Genomic DNA, 19,867 nt, shown 5'->3' with positions numbered 1-19,867 from the left:
GGTGATTAAAAGCAGCAAGAAAACAAGTATATCGAATCTCATGGTTCTCTAGAAAAAAAAAATACCTACTCTTAATTTAGGACATGCTCTTCTTACCTTAGCAAAGAGATGATCCCTATATTGCTGCTGAGTAACAAAATTTTTGTAACATACTACACAAGCAAAGGAATTGATGAATGGTCCATGTAATGTAATTGTTGGATCACATGGAGAGTGATCAAACCTACTCAGCAAAAGAGAGGTAACATTAGAAAAGTCCACATTTTAGGAGCTTAATTTTTAAGCATTTATTCAATTTTATACACACACACACACACACACACACACACACACACACACACACTCTCTCTCTCTCTCAGAAATTTATACTTTTCTATTGAAATATCAAATAATGTTCTTCATCTTCAAGAAATAATGGCTCCTTGATACCATGTAATTCCTTGAAAAAGTGATCAATAGTTAGCTCAAGATTTCATAGAAGTACCCAACATCCAATAAAATGGTTGAAATAAATAAAATGTACCCAAGATCCAATCAAGTGGTGAAATTCCAGTTTGAAAATTATAGAGCCATCGCCTTTTCCTTTTTACCTTATTTACCACAAAATTCACAAATAGTTGTAAATGAACCAATGGAATAATAATCTCATGTCAAGATTTCTGGAACACACCTGTTTCTTAAAAATGGCTTTTAATCTCTTTAATGTTCATTTTAATCATTTAGTATGTATGTGCCATTTTACAATTGAAGACTTTTAAAAATACTTTAGATACAGTATGCTACCAAGTTATTTGCAGAGTGCTGAAGCTCTCTCTAGGAGCCTTTATAGTACTTGAATGCATAAGTAGGCTGAGATGGCCGGAAATGGTAATGGCTAAGAGCCCCCAAGCTCCCAACTCCCATCTTTAAACTATCTGAAAGAGAAACTATGAAAGTAAAAATGTTTAATGCCTTTAATACTGCCTTCCCTTGATATTTACTTTCTCAAGCTCTACTATTCAAAAATTCAGTAAATTAGTAAGGTGGTTTCATAAATGGAATTATTATGAATTTTGCTACCTTTGGTTTGCCTTTAACATTTGTTTTGTAATACCGTATTAGCTTTCTTTAGGCTAGATCAAATATCTCTAAGTGCTTTATGTCTCTTGAAATTTGTGTTTATGGGGTGGATTTCTCTAAAACTGATTCTACTGCGTATCAGTGTAAAAAAAAATCTGTTCAGAATTTTATGATACATATTAAGAATAAACACATATTTAAAGGCTACATGCCTTGAAAGACAGAATATCACTAGAAAAAAAATCTGACTTTAAACCTTGGAGGAAACCTAACTGTGTCATAAAAGCACAAAACAATTTGAGTTTGGAATATAAAGCTATGATCACAATGGCACAGGTGTATCATGCTTTCATTTTATTTAATCACTTTGTAACTCATTTGCTCTTCAGCATCCACTATTCTATCATACTCACCTTTTCAAATGTCCTAAGAGAAGGTGCCCATTATCAAATTCCTTGTTACAGTGCATTATGGGACATAAAATTGGTTTTCCAGACACCCGCATTTGGCCTCCTCTTCGGAATGAACTTTTTGTACCAGAATTAATTGTTCCTGTTTTGAGTCCTGTATCATTGGAATACAAATTCTTATGTTTCTACTTCAGATACTTATACTTTTGGACTGGTAATCAAAATTATGACAAAACAGGGGTGTCTGGGTGGCTCAGTCACTCAGCATCTGCCTTCGGCTCGGGTTGTGATCCCCGAGTCCTGGGATCGAGCCCCCCATCAGGCTCCCGGCTGGGCAGAAAACCTGCTTTTCCCTCTCCCACTTCCCCTGCTTGTGTTCCCTCTCTTGCTGTGTCTCTCTCTGTCAAATAAATACATAAATTCTTAAAAAAAATTATGACAAAACAAAAAAATTATGATACAGCATCAACTGGGTGATTCTAATTGCAATTAAGTGTTTTCTTTCTTTCTTATAAAAGATATTATCACCTAAAAATAAACAGGTGTTTGGGACAAGTAAAGCTGTTAACATTTTTTATGATTTTTTTTTTTTTTTTGAGAGGAAGAGAGAGGAGAGAGCGCTCCAGTGAGCTGGGGAGGTTGGGGGGGGGGGGGGAAGTGGTTGGAGAGGAAGAGCAAGAGAGAATCTTTTTTTTAAAATATTTTATTTATTTATTTGACAGAGAGATCACAAGAAAGCTGTTAACATCTTTAAGTAACATTCTCTTGGGAGAAAAAAATGTGTTTCTTTAAGTACAATAGCTAACAAATGTCAAAGATCAAATACTGATTAGAAAATCAGTTGCTCTACAGAATCACTACCTCCCTTTTCATTTATATAAACTGGTAAAGATCTTCTCATTCTTTTTTCTCTTTTAACTATCTTAACCATATTAGAAAGTTTAGCTATATTATAAAAGATCTGAGTTCTCTGAAAATTGTTAAAAAATGCAACTAGGAAAGGGGGGGAAGAGTGGAGAGTTCAGGAAGGCAAAGAGAGTAAGAGTGGTACTTTCTGAAAAAACCAGGCGTTAAATAATTAGTTCCAACCTGGATATCAAGTAATGCAGGTCTCAGCAATAAATTTATAGAACACAATTTACTTATTGTTATCTTTCTCTTTTCTACTTATTCTATTTTATCCCTTTTCTTTTTCTCCTTTCAAAGTCTGCCCATCATTACTTTTTCTTTTTCCTCTCCCTTGCTTAAGAAAGCAAACTCTGCACCTACCATAGGGCTGTACAACCCTAAGATCAAGAGTCACATGCTCTATGGAATGAGCCAGCCAGGCACCTCTTTCACTAGTTTTTCTTAATTAATCTCTCTTTATCCTGGTCCATTCTTCATCCCCTTTATTTCTTTATAGTCTTCATCTTACAGTCACACAACTCTCTGGCCAAATTTTGTTCCAGGGAAACTCCTAATGCATGATATATGATGGAAAATTTAGAGTTATATAAACCATGAAATGTAAAACTGCCAGGATTCTGACTATTTATCAGGCAGTTATATACAGACAGTTTGATTACTGACTCCACTGTATTACTATTTCTTGTGGATTGTTTCAATGCCTTGAATATTTCATACAACAGAAAACTGGGTATTTATCTTTATGGCAGTTTCTACAAAGCTCCTAAGGATTTAAATAGGATGGATCATTATTCTTTTAACATCATCTAATTTTAAGATCTTCAAATGGTTATTATATAAATTTAAGGTTTTAGCTGTTTTTCTGGCATTTTAGTTCTAGGCTGGGGTGGGGTGGGGGTGGGGAAGGCCTCCATTAAAAGCTGCCAAAATGCTTATAAATATGTTCTGTCAACAAACAATGAACAGCATAGCATTAATCGTATTTTAATTTTAAAAAGGCATTAAATGACAATACACCTTTTTGTCCTTAATTTTTTAATGTAGTCAGAATTATGACAATTTTCTTTACTGTTCATTTACATTCTAGCTATTGCCCATTAAGACTTTTATTTAGCCAAATAGAGGCTCTAGATAAAAATAAAATTGGAGAAAACAATCAAATGAAAGAAAATAATCTTTACCCATGGAAAGGCAAAATACAGAGATTTAAATAGTCCTTTTCCTTAAATAGTATAGAGAATGTTGTTTTTAAGTTACTAAATATTCAAATGTATGCAAACTGTCCTAACTATAAAGGTCTACAAAAGATAAATTTCAGGGGCGCCTGGGTGGCTCAGTGGGTTAAGCCTCTGCCTTTGGTTCATGTCATGATCTCAGGGTCCTGGGATGGAGCTCTGCATCAGGCTCTCTCTCTGCTGCCTACTTATGATCTCTCTATCTCTGTCAAATAAATAAATTTTATTTATTTATTTATTATGTATTTTAAGATTATTTGTTAATAATCTTAAAAAAGATAAATTTCAGTAGCATAATTATAAATAAGTACTTCTAACCAAAGAGCTGAATCACAATACTGGATAGATTAAAAAAGTCCCTTAATGCTACTCGGAAGTAGAACCTCACTTTTTTATAATTGAAGAGAAAAATGGCTCATCTCTGTTTCCCCAGCAATACCTTATTCAAACATCCCAGCACTCTCTAAAACTAATTTATGGAATAGAACCATACCAAATATAGCCCAATACTAAAGCAGCTATTCTAGCAATAGATCCTAAACTTCAGTTTTATAGTGTTGTTGCAGGGAACAAGCAAAAAACTAAAATAATCACATAAAAAGAGCATACTAGACACCTTAACTCCAGGCTCAAGCTTATCAGCCACCAACGAATCAGGTGTGTCCTGTAGATATATAAAATACCAGATTTTGCCAAGAATCATAAAGACAGGGGTGGCTCAGTTGGTTAAGCATCTGCCTTTGGCTCAGGTCAGGATCTCAGAGGCTCGAGCTAGGATAGAGCCCTGCATGGGGCTCCCTGCTCAGCAGGGAGTCTCCGTCTCCCTCTCACTCTCCCTCTGTGTCCTTTCCCTCCCTCTCAAATTAAAATAATTAAAAATCATAAAGACTAGCTAAATGAGTCATTTGTTCCGACTTGACCAGACAAGTCATAAACAGATGCTCATGAATTCATTTTACAGTGATTAAAATATTTTGCCAATCTGGAGGCCAAGGATCAGGCCTAAGGAGTCTAGACAGGACTTGAAGGTGTTAGAGTCACATGAGATAAACTATTTGTAGAAGAGATCTTAGAGCTCATAAAGTCTTACAATTCTACTCCATTTTCCTATCAAAATTACCTAGGAATCTTCCCAAAACTACAGATACCCTAGAATTATCCCTGGAGATGAGGCCCAGGTAGGTATTTAAAAGCTCCCACGTGATTCTGATGCAGCTGAATTAAGTCATTAACTTCTACTGAGAACCGAAGGCATCTCAAGAGGGAATTTTCTTTTAAATATGAGCCTTAACAAGAACACCCGAGGAGACAAAACCATTTACCATAATTTCTAAGTACCTTTTGCTAAAGTAGATCTCGAATGCCAAACAATTCTTTTGATTAGCTGAATGACAGTTACATTTGGAACTCAAGTTCTAGGCTTCTTTTCTATGTTCATACATAAATGTTTATAGCCCATCTTGGGTAATATTCAAACATTTATTGAGTATCTCTAAGCTGAGCACTCTTCTTAGGCACTTATACAAAGAAAGGATTAAAAAACCTTGGTCTCTGTCTCCACAGAGTATGTAGTCTGATTGCAAGGACATACAAACCTATTAATCCAACATAACAGGAAAAACTGTGTCAAAGAACTTTGGAATTATCTTATCAGTGGTTATTAGACTCAAAGAAAAGCCCTCTGAAACTTTATTTATTTATTTTAAGATTTTATTTATTTGACAGAGGGGGCACAGTGAGAGAGGAAACACAAGCAGGGAGAGTGGGAGAGGGAGAAGCAGGCTTCCCACTGATCAGGGAGCCCGATGTGGGGCTTGATCCCAGGACCCCGAGATCATGACCCTGAGCCGAAGGCAGAGGCTTAACCCACTGAGCCACCCAGGTGCCCCTGAAAACTTTATTTTTAAAAATTTACTTATTCATTTGTGAGAGAGAGAATACAAGTTGGGGGAGGGGCAGAGGGAGAGAGAATCCTCAAGTGGACTTCCTGCTGAGCATGGAGCCTGATGTGGAGCTTGATCCTGGGACCCAAACCTGAACCGAAATCAAGAGTCAGATGCTTTAACCAACAGAGCTACCCAGGCGCCCCTGAAAACTAGCTTTTTAAACTTTTTTTTTTTTTAAGATTTTATTTATTTTATTTGACACAGAGAGAGATCACAAGTAGGCACAGAGGCAGGCAGAGAGACAGAGAGAGAGGAGGAAGCAGGCTCCCCACTGAGCAGAGAGCCTGATGCGGGGCTTGATCCCAGGACCCCGAGATCATGACCTGAACCAAAGGCAGAGGCTTTAACCCACTGAGCCACCCAGGCGCCCCTGAAAACTAGCTTTAAAACAAGCTATCTATTCAAGTTCAGCATGCTTGGGTAGATATTTCTAATGACTTTTTGCAATTAAATGTTCTGTTGGATTAAATCCTCAGCTAAGGCTTCTGTGGATATCCTAAGTCTTTTAAATGCTCAGTGTTTCTTTCTTGTACAAGATAGGCAAGAAAAGTTGCCATGGTAGGAGTGTCCTACTTGGCTCTTAAAAATTCCAACAAAAACAACAAAAAAATTCCATCAAATTATCTGGTGGGGGAAAATGTTCCAGAGTGACTCTTTTGGGAATCTCAGGTCTGCAGAGTTAGTGAAGAAGCTACCCAATACTTTAGACACCTCCATGTGGACATGTCTTTAGAAAATATCTACACAGGCTATACTGATAAATAAGTAAGCACTAATCCTTTAGATCTCAGCTTAAATTCCATTTCATTAGAGCAGCTTTCCTGACCGAAAATAAACCCAAAGACACATGAACTATTTCATGTAATAACTATGAAATAACACGAATAAATTAATAAGCAACATCTAAAGAGGTTATCAAGGATGATTATAGGTCACAAGGATGACCTATTATATTTAAAATATACTTCTGTCAATGTGGGAAGACAACTGATAAAGTAGGCCATTACTAAGTATCACTGAAACTAAATTTCAATACTTTATATACTTATTAGCAACTGAATAATACAGATGGAACCCATTAAGGCTTTAGAGAAGCTCAGTAACCTTAGTGTTCCACTCTCATCTCTAAAGAGTACCTGGCATTTTTAGCCACTGGTCCACACACAGTCTTGCTGCTTCTGTATCAGAATGTCCTCGAATAAATTCCAATTCTTGTAACCCATGAGCATGCTGAAAATCGATTTTTTCCTAAAGGTATTAAAAAGAAAATCAATTAACTTATGATTACTAACCTGGTTTCCTTGAGAAAAGGATTTTAACACATGAGCGATCAGAAAATATTGTTTATCCTTTATGCCTGTAACTCCACATCTAGACATCTATCCCAAATAGTAAGTCAAAACGAAAGTTCATACTCTGAAATGTTGATCCCAATGTAATCTATATTTGCACAAAGTTCACTATAACTACATCTCCAACAATAGGGTACTGTTTAATTATGGCATATACATTTCATGAAGTCAATTAGAAACACTAACCAAACTTTCAATGAAGCAGAAATATATTTTTTGTAACAAGCAGGTCACCAAATAGCATTAAACAAATGAGGCCAAATATAAATAAAGATTTATTTCAAGCTACATGTGACTGTATCTGCAGAGAGGGAACAAAGGCTGAAAATACAAAAAACATCAATGACTATCTCTGGGAATAAAAATATGAATGATGATTTTCATTTTTAAACTTTTATACATTCTTTTCAAAGTTTCTACATACAGTATGAAGTATTCAGAAGCCTATTAAATATTTGTTCAGTGTATAGTATTAATAAGAGCAGATTTCATTAGTACTTAGTATAGGCTGGTATAAAGCATTTATCACCATCTAGATCTAGGGTTGGCCAACTTTTTCCATAAAGGGTCAGTCAGTAAATATTTTAGGTTTTGCAGCTCAACTGTACTGCAACTACTCAACTCTGCATGAAAGCAGCCACAGATAACATGTAAACAAATGGGCATTGCTATGTTCCAATAAAATTTTATTTACAAAAAGAGCCAGTAGGCCAATGCCAACCTTGAAACTAGACTTATGCTTTAGACTGTTAAAGTCTTTAAGTTCTTCTATATATTATTTATAAATCTATTTGCATAATCTCTAATCATGTTGTATCTAACAATTAATACTTATTAACCACTTATCCTGTGCCAGACATGATTCTAAAATCATTTTAGATTTCATTCTTACAATAACTCTATGAAATAGGTACTATTATTGTTTGCATTTTAGGATGGGAAAACTGAGGTACAGAAAGGTCAAATAAATTGTCTAAGGATAAATAAAAATGTCAAGATTTAGACTCTCACAACTTGATTCTAGAATCCATGCACTTAACCAGTACACCATATTGCACCTCAACAAGGTTTTGTTCTTAAAAGAAATCAGTCACAGGGGAGGCGAACCATAAGAGACTATGGACTCTGAAAGACAACCTGAGGGTTTTGAAGGGGCGGGGGTGGGAGGTTGGGGGAACCAGGTGGGGGTAATAGGGAGGGCACGTATTGCATGGAGCACTGGGTGTTGTGCAAAAACGATGAATACTGTTATGCTGAAAAAAAAAATAAAAACAAACAAACAAAAAAAAAAACAAAAAAAGAAATCAGTCACAAATGCTAGATTTGCAAGATATAGGCCAGAATAATGAATGGCCTAGTTAGCAATGCAACAGGGTCTTCTATTAGAAATGGTAAGGAGGGGAACAGGGAGATTCAAGATTTCAATCTGAAATAAATCTACACAATATCATTCAAAGTACAGCCACAGAATACTCATTCTCAAAAATGTTAACAAGCATTATATATATTTTAAAAATTCCCTATAACCAAATTAAGTATATAGATACTGGTTTTAATACAAAATTTTAAAAGTTCCTTTAGTGCAGGACTTCCAAAGCCTTGGAGTGTTAATGTGCATATAATAAATATGCAGTATCTCAACAAATCATCAAATACTTTTTTTATTCAAAGCACATCCTACAGTAGTTTTCCAAATAACATGTTTGGAGAACAAAGCTAGTTTATCCAAAGAAAGCAATATGACAAGAATCTCGTAGACTCTAAAGACATTTTCTAATGTGCAAAATTAAACCACTTATCAAAGTTACTTACAAAATCTATCACAATAAAAATTAAAAAAAAAAGATTTTATTTATCTATTTGACTGCGAGAGACAGCGAGAGTAGGAACAAAAGCAGGAGTGGGAAAGGGAGAAGCAGGCTTCCCACCGAGCAGGGAGCCTGATGTGGGGCTTGGTCCGGGACCCTGGGATCATGATCTGAGTTGAAGGCAGACGCTTAACAACTAAGCCATTCAGGCCCCCCACAATAAAAACTCTTAAATTAATATAATTAAGATCAAATACTACTCCATGCCAGCTAATAGCTTATTTATTTTAAGAACAGCCAAAATTTTAAAATAAAGGTTTTTTTTAAAGGTTTTTATTTATTTGACACAGAGATAGAGAGTACAAGTAGGCAGAGCAGCAGGCAGAGGGAGAGGAAGAAGCAGGCTCTCCGCTGAGCAGGGAGCCTAATGTAGGGCTCGATCCCAGGATCCTGGGATCATGACCTGAACTGAAGGAAGTGGCTTAACCTACTGAGCCACCCAGGTGCCCCAATAAACAGGTTTTAAAAAATGTTCTCTGGCATTTTTTACAACAGAATTTGAACTCTGTGCCCATAACAGTCAATGCTCAAAAAACACTTACTGGCTGAAGTCATCCCCAAATTAGCCACCCTTTTCCTTTGTTACAAAGCTTCTTCCACAAACGTGAGGTATATAACCCTTCCTTTAAGTCATCTTAACTCCTAGAGTATCAATAAGCAAAGCTGGTAGCTGGTCAGCTAGTCAACAAAACGTTATCTCTGAAAGTGATTTATCCACTGAAGAGGTTTTTTGTTGTTTGTTTGTTTAATTTTAAGTAGGCTCAGTACCCAACATGGGGCTTGAACTCATGACCCTGATATCAAGAGTCGCACGCTCTGCTGATTAGCCAGCCAGGTGCCCCATATCCAATGAAGATTTTAATAAATTTTCTTTCTTTCATTAAAACCACTCCATCACAAAAGATACAAAATTCACCTTAACAGTAATACATCAATAATTCACAAAGGCCTGAAGATATTTCCTACTATCCAGTTTTAGTCAGAGTCATCAGCCATTAGAATTCCTCAACAATCATTTTTATTTTAGTTTCATTATCTTCCTTTCTGGATAGTTTGTTTCATTTTTCTTTTCTGTCATCTAGTTTTAAAAAATAAGTTATCCATACAGGAAACCAAATTTTAAAAAATCATGAATGGATAGCAAGCAATGAACTAAGATATCTATTAGTTGGTTTTTCCCTAGTGAAATCTAGATATATATTTATTCTTTACAATTGGTTAAACAAGATTTTCAGAATTTCAAAAAACTTTCTTCAATGCTGAGATAAAGTCATTACTAGAATGAATGAGCACTTACATGGGGGAAGCTGTTACCACCCTGAGAAAAGCCCCAGTTACCATAGTGCCTGTAAGATGCTTTCTTTTCTGAACTCACTACAGATGTTTTATTGTCTTTGTGGAACACTGCCTGGAAAAAGAAGCTAGCATCATTCAGGAAATCTGTGGAAAAGGACAGCTTGTGAACCATCCCTCTTTCAAAAAGATTTTCCCCATAAACAATACACTTAAACATAGTTTGGGGAAAGAATCTTCCTTAAAATTGAATAGTATTTCTGCCAATACAGAAATAATCCTATTTTTTATATCTTTATGCATTAAGCATTTTAAACATACAACTAGAATACTATGCTCTAATTTAATTGGTATCACATTATAAAGTCCCCAAACAAATCTAATTCTTAATGTAAAGAATATCCATTTATTCTATACAGGATTAGGAGATACTAAAACAGAGACTATAGAAACATATAAACTCCTCTATGATAACCAATGGACAAGGAATCAAAACAGAAATGTTAAAATAAAAAAATCATAGTACTTAACTTGGAAGATCATCTCCAACTCTCTCCCTTTACAGATTAAAACCCAAAGTCTATAAAAGATAAAGACCTGCTAAAATCCAAACAGCTGCTGGCAGAGCCATGATTTCAATTTCCATTTTTTTTTCAAGTAAGCTTTACACCAAATGTGGGACTTGATCTCAGGAGCCTAAGATTAACATTGGCATGTTCTACTGACTGAGCCAGCCAGGCACCCCTCAATTTCCATTTTTAAACTCCTAGGATGAGGGGTGCCTTGGTGGCTCAGTGGGTTAAAGCCTCTGCCTTTAGCTCGGGTCATGATTCCAGGGTCCTGGAATTGAGCCCCGAGTCGGGTTGTCTGCTCAGCGGGGAGGCTACTTGCCCCTCTTTCTCTCTCTGCCTGCCTCTCTGCCTACTTGTGATCTCTGTCAAATAAATAAATAAAATCTTAAAAAAAACAAAACAAAACAAAAAAAAAAACCTCCTAGGATGAAGCTTTATTTACCCAACTCATCAACTTTCTACTCCTAATAAACATCTGTCAATAATGAGGGATATTGCTTTTTCATTTTTATTAAAAAAAATTTTTTTAAGTAAACTTTTTATCCCCACCGTGGGGCTCAAACTCACAACCCCAGGTCAAGAGCCACATGCTCCACCGACTGAGCCAGCCAGATGCCCCAGTATTAAGAGATTCTTTAAGTAACTGGTCTGGGGCCTTCTAAAGCAAGTGAAGAAAAAGATTTATATCATCAGAGATTCTAAATTAGGCTTCATTTTCCACATAGCAGCTCTTCTACAAACCTGATTCAAATTTCTTCCTTTTAGTAACAGGTTTAATCTGAAGGAGCAGGCTGAAGTTTGAGAAAGTGGTCTCATTCTATTCGGTAGAAAATGACCATTTAACAGCTTATGTCTACAAAAGCACCAATAAACTCTTGTGATATAGAAACCAGAAACCCTGCTATAAAGAAATCCCATGATTTTTAATTCTCCAAAATAAAGTCCACTCAATTCTATTTTTTCTCCTGTATACATATATGATTAGAATCTAACAAACTAAAGACAGAGATACAAAAAGCTATCATGAAGTACTAAAGTGATGAGGTATCCAGAGTCCACGCTGAACTTGAATTCAATTATATATTTTTTGATGACAAATTTGTTACAGTTTTATTATAAGCAATTCCATGATTTGGTAAAACACCAATTAAAATAGTCACATACCCTGAATGCTCTATTCTTCTCTTCCTTCTGCTGTTTCTCCACTTCAACATGGCGGGCTAGACGAGCCAGAGTTAAAGCAACTTTATCCTTCTGATGGTCAATATAGTCTTTATGCTTAACATCCTATAATTAAAAAAAACAATTTTCATTTCTTTCAAATAGCAAAATTATTTTTGGGATAATGAATTCATTTACCAAAGAGTTATTGTACTAAAGAACCATATGCCTTTTTTTCCTTAAGTTTATTTATTTATTTAAGTAACCTCTACCCCCAATGTGGGGCTCAATCATGACCCTGAGATCAAGAGTCACATGCTCTTCTGACTGAGCCAGCCAGGTGCCCCAAGGACCATCTACTTTTATTATCAGCAAATTTCTAAGAAGGTGTCTTATGTATTTTATGCTTTATATGGTATTTTGTAGGTCAGCCAATTATCCACCAGCATCTGTGGTTTTCAAAAAATTAGATAAACTAACTACTAAGACAATTTATCATTTTATTTATGTTAAAATCATCTGAATACTGAAGAGTTTGGTGTTGCTTTGCTCTGAGTCTATAAAATAATGCCATTAAGCCATTAGTCCCCCGCTAAAGGTCTAACAGTACAAATATCCTTGGTTCTGGTTTTTCAGCAATGCCACTAACAATATCACCCTGAACCTGCCTGATCTCATCTGATCTTGAAAGCTAAGCAGGGTCAGGCCTGGTTAGAACTTGGATGGGAGAAAATAATGTAAAAAAATAGATTTAACTTCCAGTTTCTGGTCCATCTTGTAAGGAGCTTAAAAATTGCTACTCCATCCTGACAAGTAAAAAGCTGAAAAAACCCAAAAGTCAACAACTCTTCTTAGATCTCGTTCTTAGACCAGAAAAGTGAGGTGACAGTGTAAACCAGTGCTCCAAAAGAGAGAGAGAGGATCATAAGTTAATGGAGCAGAAACCCATGAGTGGAAACCTCAGCAGGAAGCAGTATTGAGCAAAAAACTTGAACTATAACTGAAGACTTGCTGGACGCTCAGTGGGACAAGTCTGAGTTAAAAACCACAAGATGACCTAGTCATGAAGAGCCCTCACGCTTTTGTGAGTTTATCTCCCATAGTTCTACCAGGTTCTCACAGTAAAACGAGAGAAAAATCCTCTCATGCTTCCAGGAGGGGGAAAGGAAAAGTAGGCATTTTTATTTTTTTTTTTCATTTTATGGCATTTTTAAATATTCCAGAGCATTCTGTTCTTAACAAGCATGCCCTTAACAAAAACCATTTTACCAGAACCTACCCTGTAGGAATTTTATCAGAGCCTAACCAACCTGGGAGTATGTAAATAAACAATTCCAGCCACTCTAGCTATCCTTCCCACTTAAAACAAGGGATTGAAAAGTAGTGCTAAAGGTTACAGTCCAAGGGCATAAGCTCAACAAGACTGAGACTTAATCAGAGGACTACAGAGTGCTACCACTTCCCGGTACCTTACCACTACTTTGTAAAGTCCCATTTACCATAGCCCCTTTTACCTAATACATCATGTCTACCTTCCAACGAAAACTTACAAGGAATACTAAAAGGCAAAAGAAACACAGTTTGAAGAGTCAGAGCAAGCACAGAAAGGCAGACACGACAGGGATGTTGGAATCCAATCAGAAATTCAAAACAACTGATTAACATGCTAAGGGCTCTAATAGAAAAAGTAGACAACATGAAAGAACAGATGTGTAATGTAAGTAAGAGATGGAAATCCTAAGAAAGAACCAAAAAGAAATGTTAGAGATCAAAACACTGTAACGAAAATGAAGAATGCCTTTGATAACGAAAATGAAGAATGCCTTTTATAGCCTCAACAGTAGACTTCACACTGCTGAGGAAAGAATCTGTGCTTGAGAATATGTCAACAGAAACTTCCAAAACTGAAAAAATAACAAAATGACTGAAAAAACATAAAGTGGAATATCTAGGAACCGTTATAAAAAATGTTACATATAGGGGCACCTGGGTGGCTCAGTGGGTTAAAGCCTCTGCCTTCACCTCGGGTCGTGATCTCAGGGTCCTGGGATCGAGCCCTGCTTTGGGCTCTCTGCTCAGCAGCGAACCTGCTTCCTCCTCTCTCCCTCTCTGCCTGCCTCTCTGCCTACTTGTGATCTCTGTCTGTCAAATAAATAAATAAAATCTTAAAAAAAAAAAAGTAACATGTGCATAATGAAAATACCAGAAGAAAGAAACAGAATATCTGAAGCAATAATGGCTGAGAATTTCCCCCAGTCAATGTCAGACACCAAACCACAAAACAAGGACAAATAAAACCCTCTTTGCTCACAGATGACATGATCTAAGAAAACAACATGCAAATAAAGTAAACAATAGTTAGGGTGAAATAACCTATGTAATTAGATATTTATAGCAGCTTTATTCATAATGGCCAAAACTTGGAAGCAATCAAGATGTTTTTTAGTAGACGAATGGATAAACTGTGGTACAGCCAGATGGTGGGATATTATTCAGTGCTAAGAAGAAATGAGCCATCAAGGGCTACCTGAATGGCTCAGTTTGTTAAGCATCTGACTCCTGATTCTGGCTCAGGTCATAATCTCAGAGCTGTGAGATCCAGCCCAGCCATGGGCTCTGTGCTGGGTGTGGAGTCTGCTTAAGATTCTCTCTCCCTCGGGGTGCCTGGGTGGCTCAGTGGGTTAAAGCCTCTGCCTTTAGCTCAGGTCATGATCTCAGGGTCCTGGGATCGAGCCCTGCATCGGGCTCTCTGCTCAGCAGGGAGACTGCTTCCTCCTCTTTCTTTGCCTGCCTCTCTGCCGACTTGTGGTCTCTGTCAAATAAATAAATAAAATCTTAAAAAAAAAAAAAAAAAGATTCCCTCTCCCTCTACCCTTCTTCCCTCCCTACCCCTCAAAGCTATGAAAAGACATGGAAGGGGGCGCCTGGGTGGCTCAGTGGATTAAGCCGCTGCCTTCGGCTCAGGTCATGATCCCAGGGTCCTGGGATCGAGCCCCACATCGGGCTCTCTGCTCCGTAGGGAGCCTGATTCCTCCTCTGCCTACTTGTGATCTCTCTCTCTGCCAAATAAATAAATAAAATCTTAAAAAAAAAAAAAAAAGACATGGAGGAAACTTAAATACATATTACTAAATAAAAGGAGTTGATCTGAAAAGTCCACATATTACAGGATAACAACTAAATGACATTCTGTAAAAGCAAAACTATGGGGACAATAAAAAAGATTAGTGGTTGTCCAGGGTTGGGGAGAGGGAGGCACGAGTAGAGCAGAGTACAGAAGATTTTTAGGGCAATAAAATTATTCTGCATGATATATGTCCACTATAAAGGTGGACACCTGGGGCACCTGGGTGGCTGAGTTGGTTAAGCGTCTGCTTTTGACTTAGGTCATGATTCCAGGGTCCTGGGAGGGAACCTCACATCAGGATCCCTGAACAGCGAGAAGCCTGCTTCTCCCTCTCCCTCTGCCTCCCGTCCTGCCTACTTGTGTGCTCTCACTCTGGCAAATAAGTAAATAAAATCTCTTAAAAAAAAAAAAAAAGTGGGCACCTGTCATAAATTTGTCCAAACCCACAGAATGTAGAACACATCAACAGTGAACTGTAATGTAAACTATGAACTTAGAATGATAATGATGTATCACCATAGGCTCACTGAATATAACAAACGTACCATTATGTTGGGGGATGTTGATGATGGAGGAAGCTATGCACATGTAGGGGCAGGAAGTATACCAGAAATCTCTGTACCTTCCTCTTGTTTTGCTATAAGTCTAAAACTTCTCTAAACAATAGTCTATTAAACAACTAAACAATAGTCTAGTAAAAATTTTTCGATTAGAAAAACTGGGTTACTACCTAAATTAACACTCTTTAGGCAAATCAGTCATGTATGTACAATCCAAATTTTATCTATAGTGGGACAGAATTGCATCAACCATGTCAAACATCAGTGTGATTTTCCAAGTACAAAGAAGTTATACTGATGTGACTATATATAAAAAGGCCAAAATGGTATTTTCAGTATAAGGCTTCATCTTTGGAATAAAGAATACTCACAGAATTACTCTGGGTGCAAGCAGTTCCAACTCACTTTATAACTACTTGGTCAGTCTACATTATACCCTTGTACCAGGTAATAGATGACATTCTCTCAACTTTAAAATAATTCTTTTATAAGTCACATGACAATGCAGCTTACTAGAAATGAGTCACAAAAAGCTATTTATCTGAGCTTCAATCCTTTAGTAAAGGCACATTTACCTGTCTTAAAAGGAAATTAAATGTACTCCTTGGGAAGACAAAAATAATATCTATATCAAATGTAGGTGCTAAGTTGAAAAGGAAATTTAGAGTAGATCCTAAAAGAGTCTTCTAATTTAAGGAAGTTAATAATATTTAAACATGGGCTTACAGTATGTTAGTTTTACTGACACAAATACATTTTTTGGGTTTTAAACTCTAGCAAAAGTCATGCTTGGAATGCAAAATAAACCAAGGTCATAATAACACATGAGGTAGACAAGGTATAAATTAGGGTTTACTTATAAAAATATGTTGTTGAGTCACAATAATGTGAATATTCTGGGGGTTGAAAGGTGGCCATGTTTTGGATTAACTAAAGTAAACCTAATCCAGTAAGAACTACCCTTGAATTTATGGTTCCACTATCACTTTACTTTTTCCTAGGCCACCACAAAATAACCATTCTGAAATACTTCTGAAGTTATACTTATTCAGGAAGACATTACATAATATTTATTTTTCTTAAAGTTTCCTTTAAAACACAATTAATTGTTCACTGTTTTACATTATAAATTACAAATATACTCTGGACACAAAACTAAATGAAAACTGAAGATTGAAACACAGATTATATATTTAATGGGAAAACTTTTTAGTAATCCACTTGTCACAAAATTTAAGTACAAACTTTTATTTTTAAAGATTTTATTTATGGGAGATGAGTCAAGATGGCGGAGAAGTGGCAGGCTGAGACATTAGATAGCAGGAGATCGGCTAGATAGCTTATCAAACCATTCCAAACACCTTCAAATCCAACAGGAGATGGAAGAGAAGAGGAGCAGCAACTCTAGAAACAGAAAACTGACCACTTTCTGAAAGGTAGGACCGGTGGAGAAGTGAATCCAAAGTGATGGGAAGACAGACTGCAGAGGGAGGGGCCGGCTCCCGGCAAGTGGCAGAGCAATGGAGCACAAAATCAGAACTTTTAAAAGTCTGCTCCACTGAGGGACATCGCTCCAGAGGCTAAGCCGGGGTGAAGCCCATGCAAGGACAGTGTGGTCATAGGTCCCGCAGGGTCACAGAAGGATTGGAGGTGTCTGAGTGTCGCAGAGCTCCCAGGTATTAGAGCAGGGAAGCCGGCTACAGAGACATAGCCGAGGAGTGAGCTCTCAACTTGGGGTTACCTTAAATTGTGATCCGTGGCACAGGTCACTGATCTGTGAGCAGGGAACCCCACAAGATCCACGGAGACCCCCCTGGAAGAGTTCAGGGATCTATGGGGTTTGGAGACTCCAGGCAGGGCTCTGTGCCAGAGACAGAGACACTTGGTCACAGGCTGGGGGAGCTAGGAGCGCAACCAGAGGCCAGGGAGACGGAAGTGATTGAGTGCTTTCCTCCAAGGGCGCACTAAGAAGTGGGGCCCATAGCTCTTGGCTCCTCCAGGCTAGAGACTGGGAGGCCGCCATTTTCATTCCCGTCCTCCAGAACTCTACAGAAAGCGTTCAGGGAACAAAAGCTCCTGAAAGAGGGGCGCCTGGGTGGCTCAGTGGATTAAGCTGCTGCCTTCGGCTCAGGTCATGATCTCAGGGTCCTGGGATCGAGCCCCGCATCGGGCTCTCTGCTCCGCGGGGAGCCTGCTTCCTCCTCTCTCTCTGCCTGCCTCTCTGCCTACTTGTGATCTCTCTCTCTGTCAAATAAATAAATAAAATCTTTAAAAAAAAAAAAAAAAAAAAAGCTCCTGAAAGAGAAAGTGAGCAGATTACTTAGCCTGGCCCCTGATAAGAGTGGTGCAATTCCTCCTCAGGCAAAGACACTTGAGAATCACTACAACAGGCCCCTCCCCCAGAAGATCAGCAAGAAATCCAGCCAAGACCAAGTTCACTTACCAAGCAAAACAGCGGAATTCCAGAGGAAGAGAAAGAGAAGCATGGAATTCATGGCTTTCACCCCATGATTCTTTAATCTTGCAAAGTTAATTTTTTTAATTTTATTTTTTCTTATGCTAAAATGTTTTTAACTTTTACTTTTTCCTCTTTTAAAAAAATCTTCGTTGGGGGCGCCTGGGTGGCTCAGTGGATTAAGCCGCTGCCTTCGGCTCAGGTCATGATCTCAGGGTCCTGGGATCGAGCCCCGCGTCGGGCTCTCTGCTCCGCAGGGACCCTGCTTCCTCCTCTCTCTCTACCTGCCTCTCTGCCTACTTGTGATCTCTGTCTGTCAAATAAATAAAATAAAATCTTTAAAAAAAAAAAAACTTCTTTGAACCTTCATTATTATAGTCATATTTTATCCTTCCTTGTATCTAACTTTATCTTTTGTATACATATAGGGTTCTTTCTTCTAAAAAAATTTGGGATACAACTTCTAATAGATCAAATATACTGTAAATCTAGCACAGGGCTTTGTTCTAGTCTCCAGCCTGAGCAAATTCTCTTCAATTTCTTTTTCTATATTCTCCCAACCAACTTATCTTATCAACCTTAGAAATTAAAAAAATTTTTTTTTCATCTTTATAATCATATCCCATCCCTTCATCGTGTTTACCACTATATATGTTTTTAATTCTTTAAAATTTGGGGAGGTAGTTTCTTCTAAGAGACCAAAATACTCCCAAAATTAAGTGGGTGATTCTGTTCTAGTCACCAGTCTAATATATATATTTTCTTTTTTATATTTTTTGTTTTCTTTTTTTAATTTTTTTTCCCTGAACTTCTTTTTATCCCCTTTCTTCCCCACATGACTTGGGGACTCTTCTGATTTGGTTAAAGCACATTGTCCTGGGGTCTTTGCCACCCCTTTAGTATTTTATTCGGTCCTTCATATATTCTTATCTGGATAAAATGACAAGGTGGAAAAACTCACCACAAGAAAAGGAACAAGAGGCAGTACTGAAGGCTAGGGACCTAATCAATATGGCACTAGTAATATGTCAGATCTAGAGTTCAGAATGACGATTCTCAAGATGCTAGCCAGGCTCAAAAAAGGCATGGAAGATATTTATTATAGACACCCTGTCTGGAGAAATAAAAGCCCTTTCTGGAGAAATAAAAGAACTAAAATCTAACCAAGTTGAAATAAAAAAAGCTATTAATGAGGTACAATTAAAAAATGGAGGCTCTTAAAGCTAGGATAAATGAGGCAGAAGAAAGAATTAGTGATAAAGAAGACCAAATGACAGAGAATAAAGAAGCTGAGCAAAAGAGAGATAAACAACTACCGGGCCACAAGGGGAGGATTCGAGAGATAAGCGATACCATAAGACAAAACTTTAGAATAATTGGGATTCCAGAAGAAGAAGAAAGAGAGAGGGGAGCAGATGGTATATTGGAGAGAATTACTGCAGAGAATTTCCCTAATATGGCAAAGGGAACAAGCATCAAAATCCAGGAGGCGCAGAAAAACCCCTCAAAATCAATAAGAATAGATCCACACCCCGTCATCTAATAGTAAAATTTACAAGTCTTAGCAACAAAGAGAAAATTCTGAGAGCAACCCGGGACAAGAATTCTGTAACATACAATGGTAAAAATATTAGATTGGCAGCAGACTTATCCCCAGAGACCTGTCAGGCCAGAAAAGAACTGGCATGATATATTCAGAGCACTAAATGAGAAAAACATGAAGCCAAGAATACTATATTCAGCTAGGCTATCACTGACGATAGAAGGAGAGATAAAAAGCTTCCACGACAAACAAAAGCAGAAAGAATTTGCAAACACCAAACCAGCTCTACAGGAAATATTGAAAGGGGTCCTCTGAGCAAAGACAGAGTCTAAAAGTAGTAGATCAGAAAGGAACAGAGACAATATACAGTAATAGTC

The 19,867-nt window shown here is 37.4% G+C and overlaps 1 protein-coding gene across 9 annotated transcripts in view; it reads right to left on the bottom strand.

Annotated features, from left to right (window-relative positions):
* Positions 1-19,867, bottom strand: part of ZNF451 (zinc finger protein 451) — a 101,883-nt gene that overhangs the window by 46,351 nt on the left and 35,665 nt on the right. For all 9 annotated transcript variants that reach the window (XM_046005410.1, XM_046005414.1, XM_046005413.1 and 6 more), the window contains exons 4-7: positions 11,809-11,931; positions 6,696-6,807; positions 1,473-1,623; positions 97-223 (exon numbers count right to left, since the gene is read on the bottom strand). In XM_046005410.1, the coding sequence (XP_045861366.1) occupies positions 97-223; positions 1,473-1,623; positions 6,696-6,807; positions 11,809-11,931 (513 nt within the window). The remainder of the gene's footprint in view (positions 1-96; positions 224-1,472; positions 1,624-6,695; positions 6,808-11,808; positions 11,932-19,867) is intronic.

This window comes from Meles meles, chromosome 5 (assembly GCF_922984935.1).
Source record: "Meles meles chromosome 5, mMelMel3.1 paternal haplotype, whole genome shotgun sequence".
Classification (NCBI taxonomy): Eukaryota; Metazoa; Chordata; class Mammalia; order Carnivora; family Mustelidae; genus Meles; species Meles meles.
Note: the sequence above shows the minus strand (reverse complement) of the source record. Positions and strands in the feature narration are given on the sequence as shown.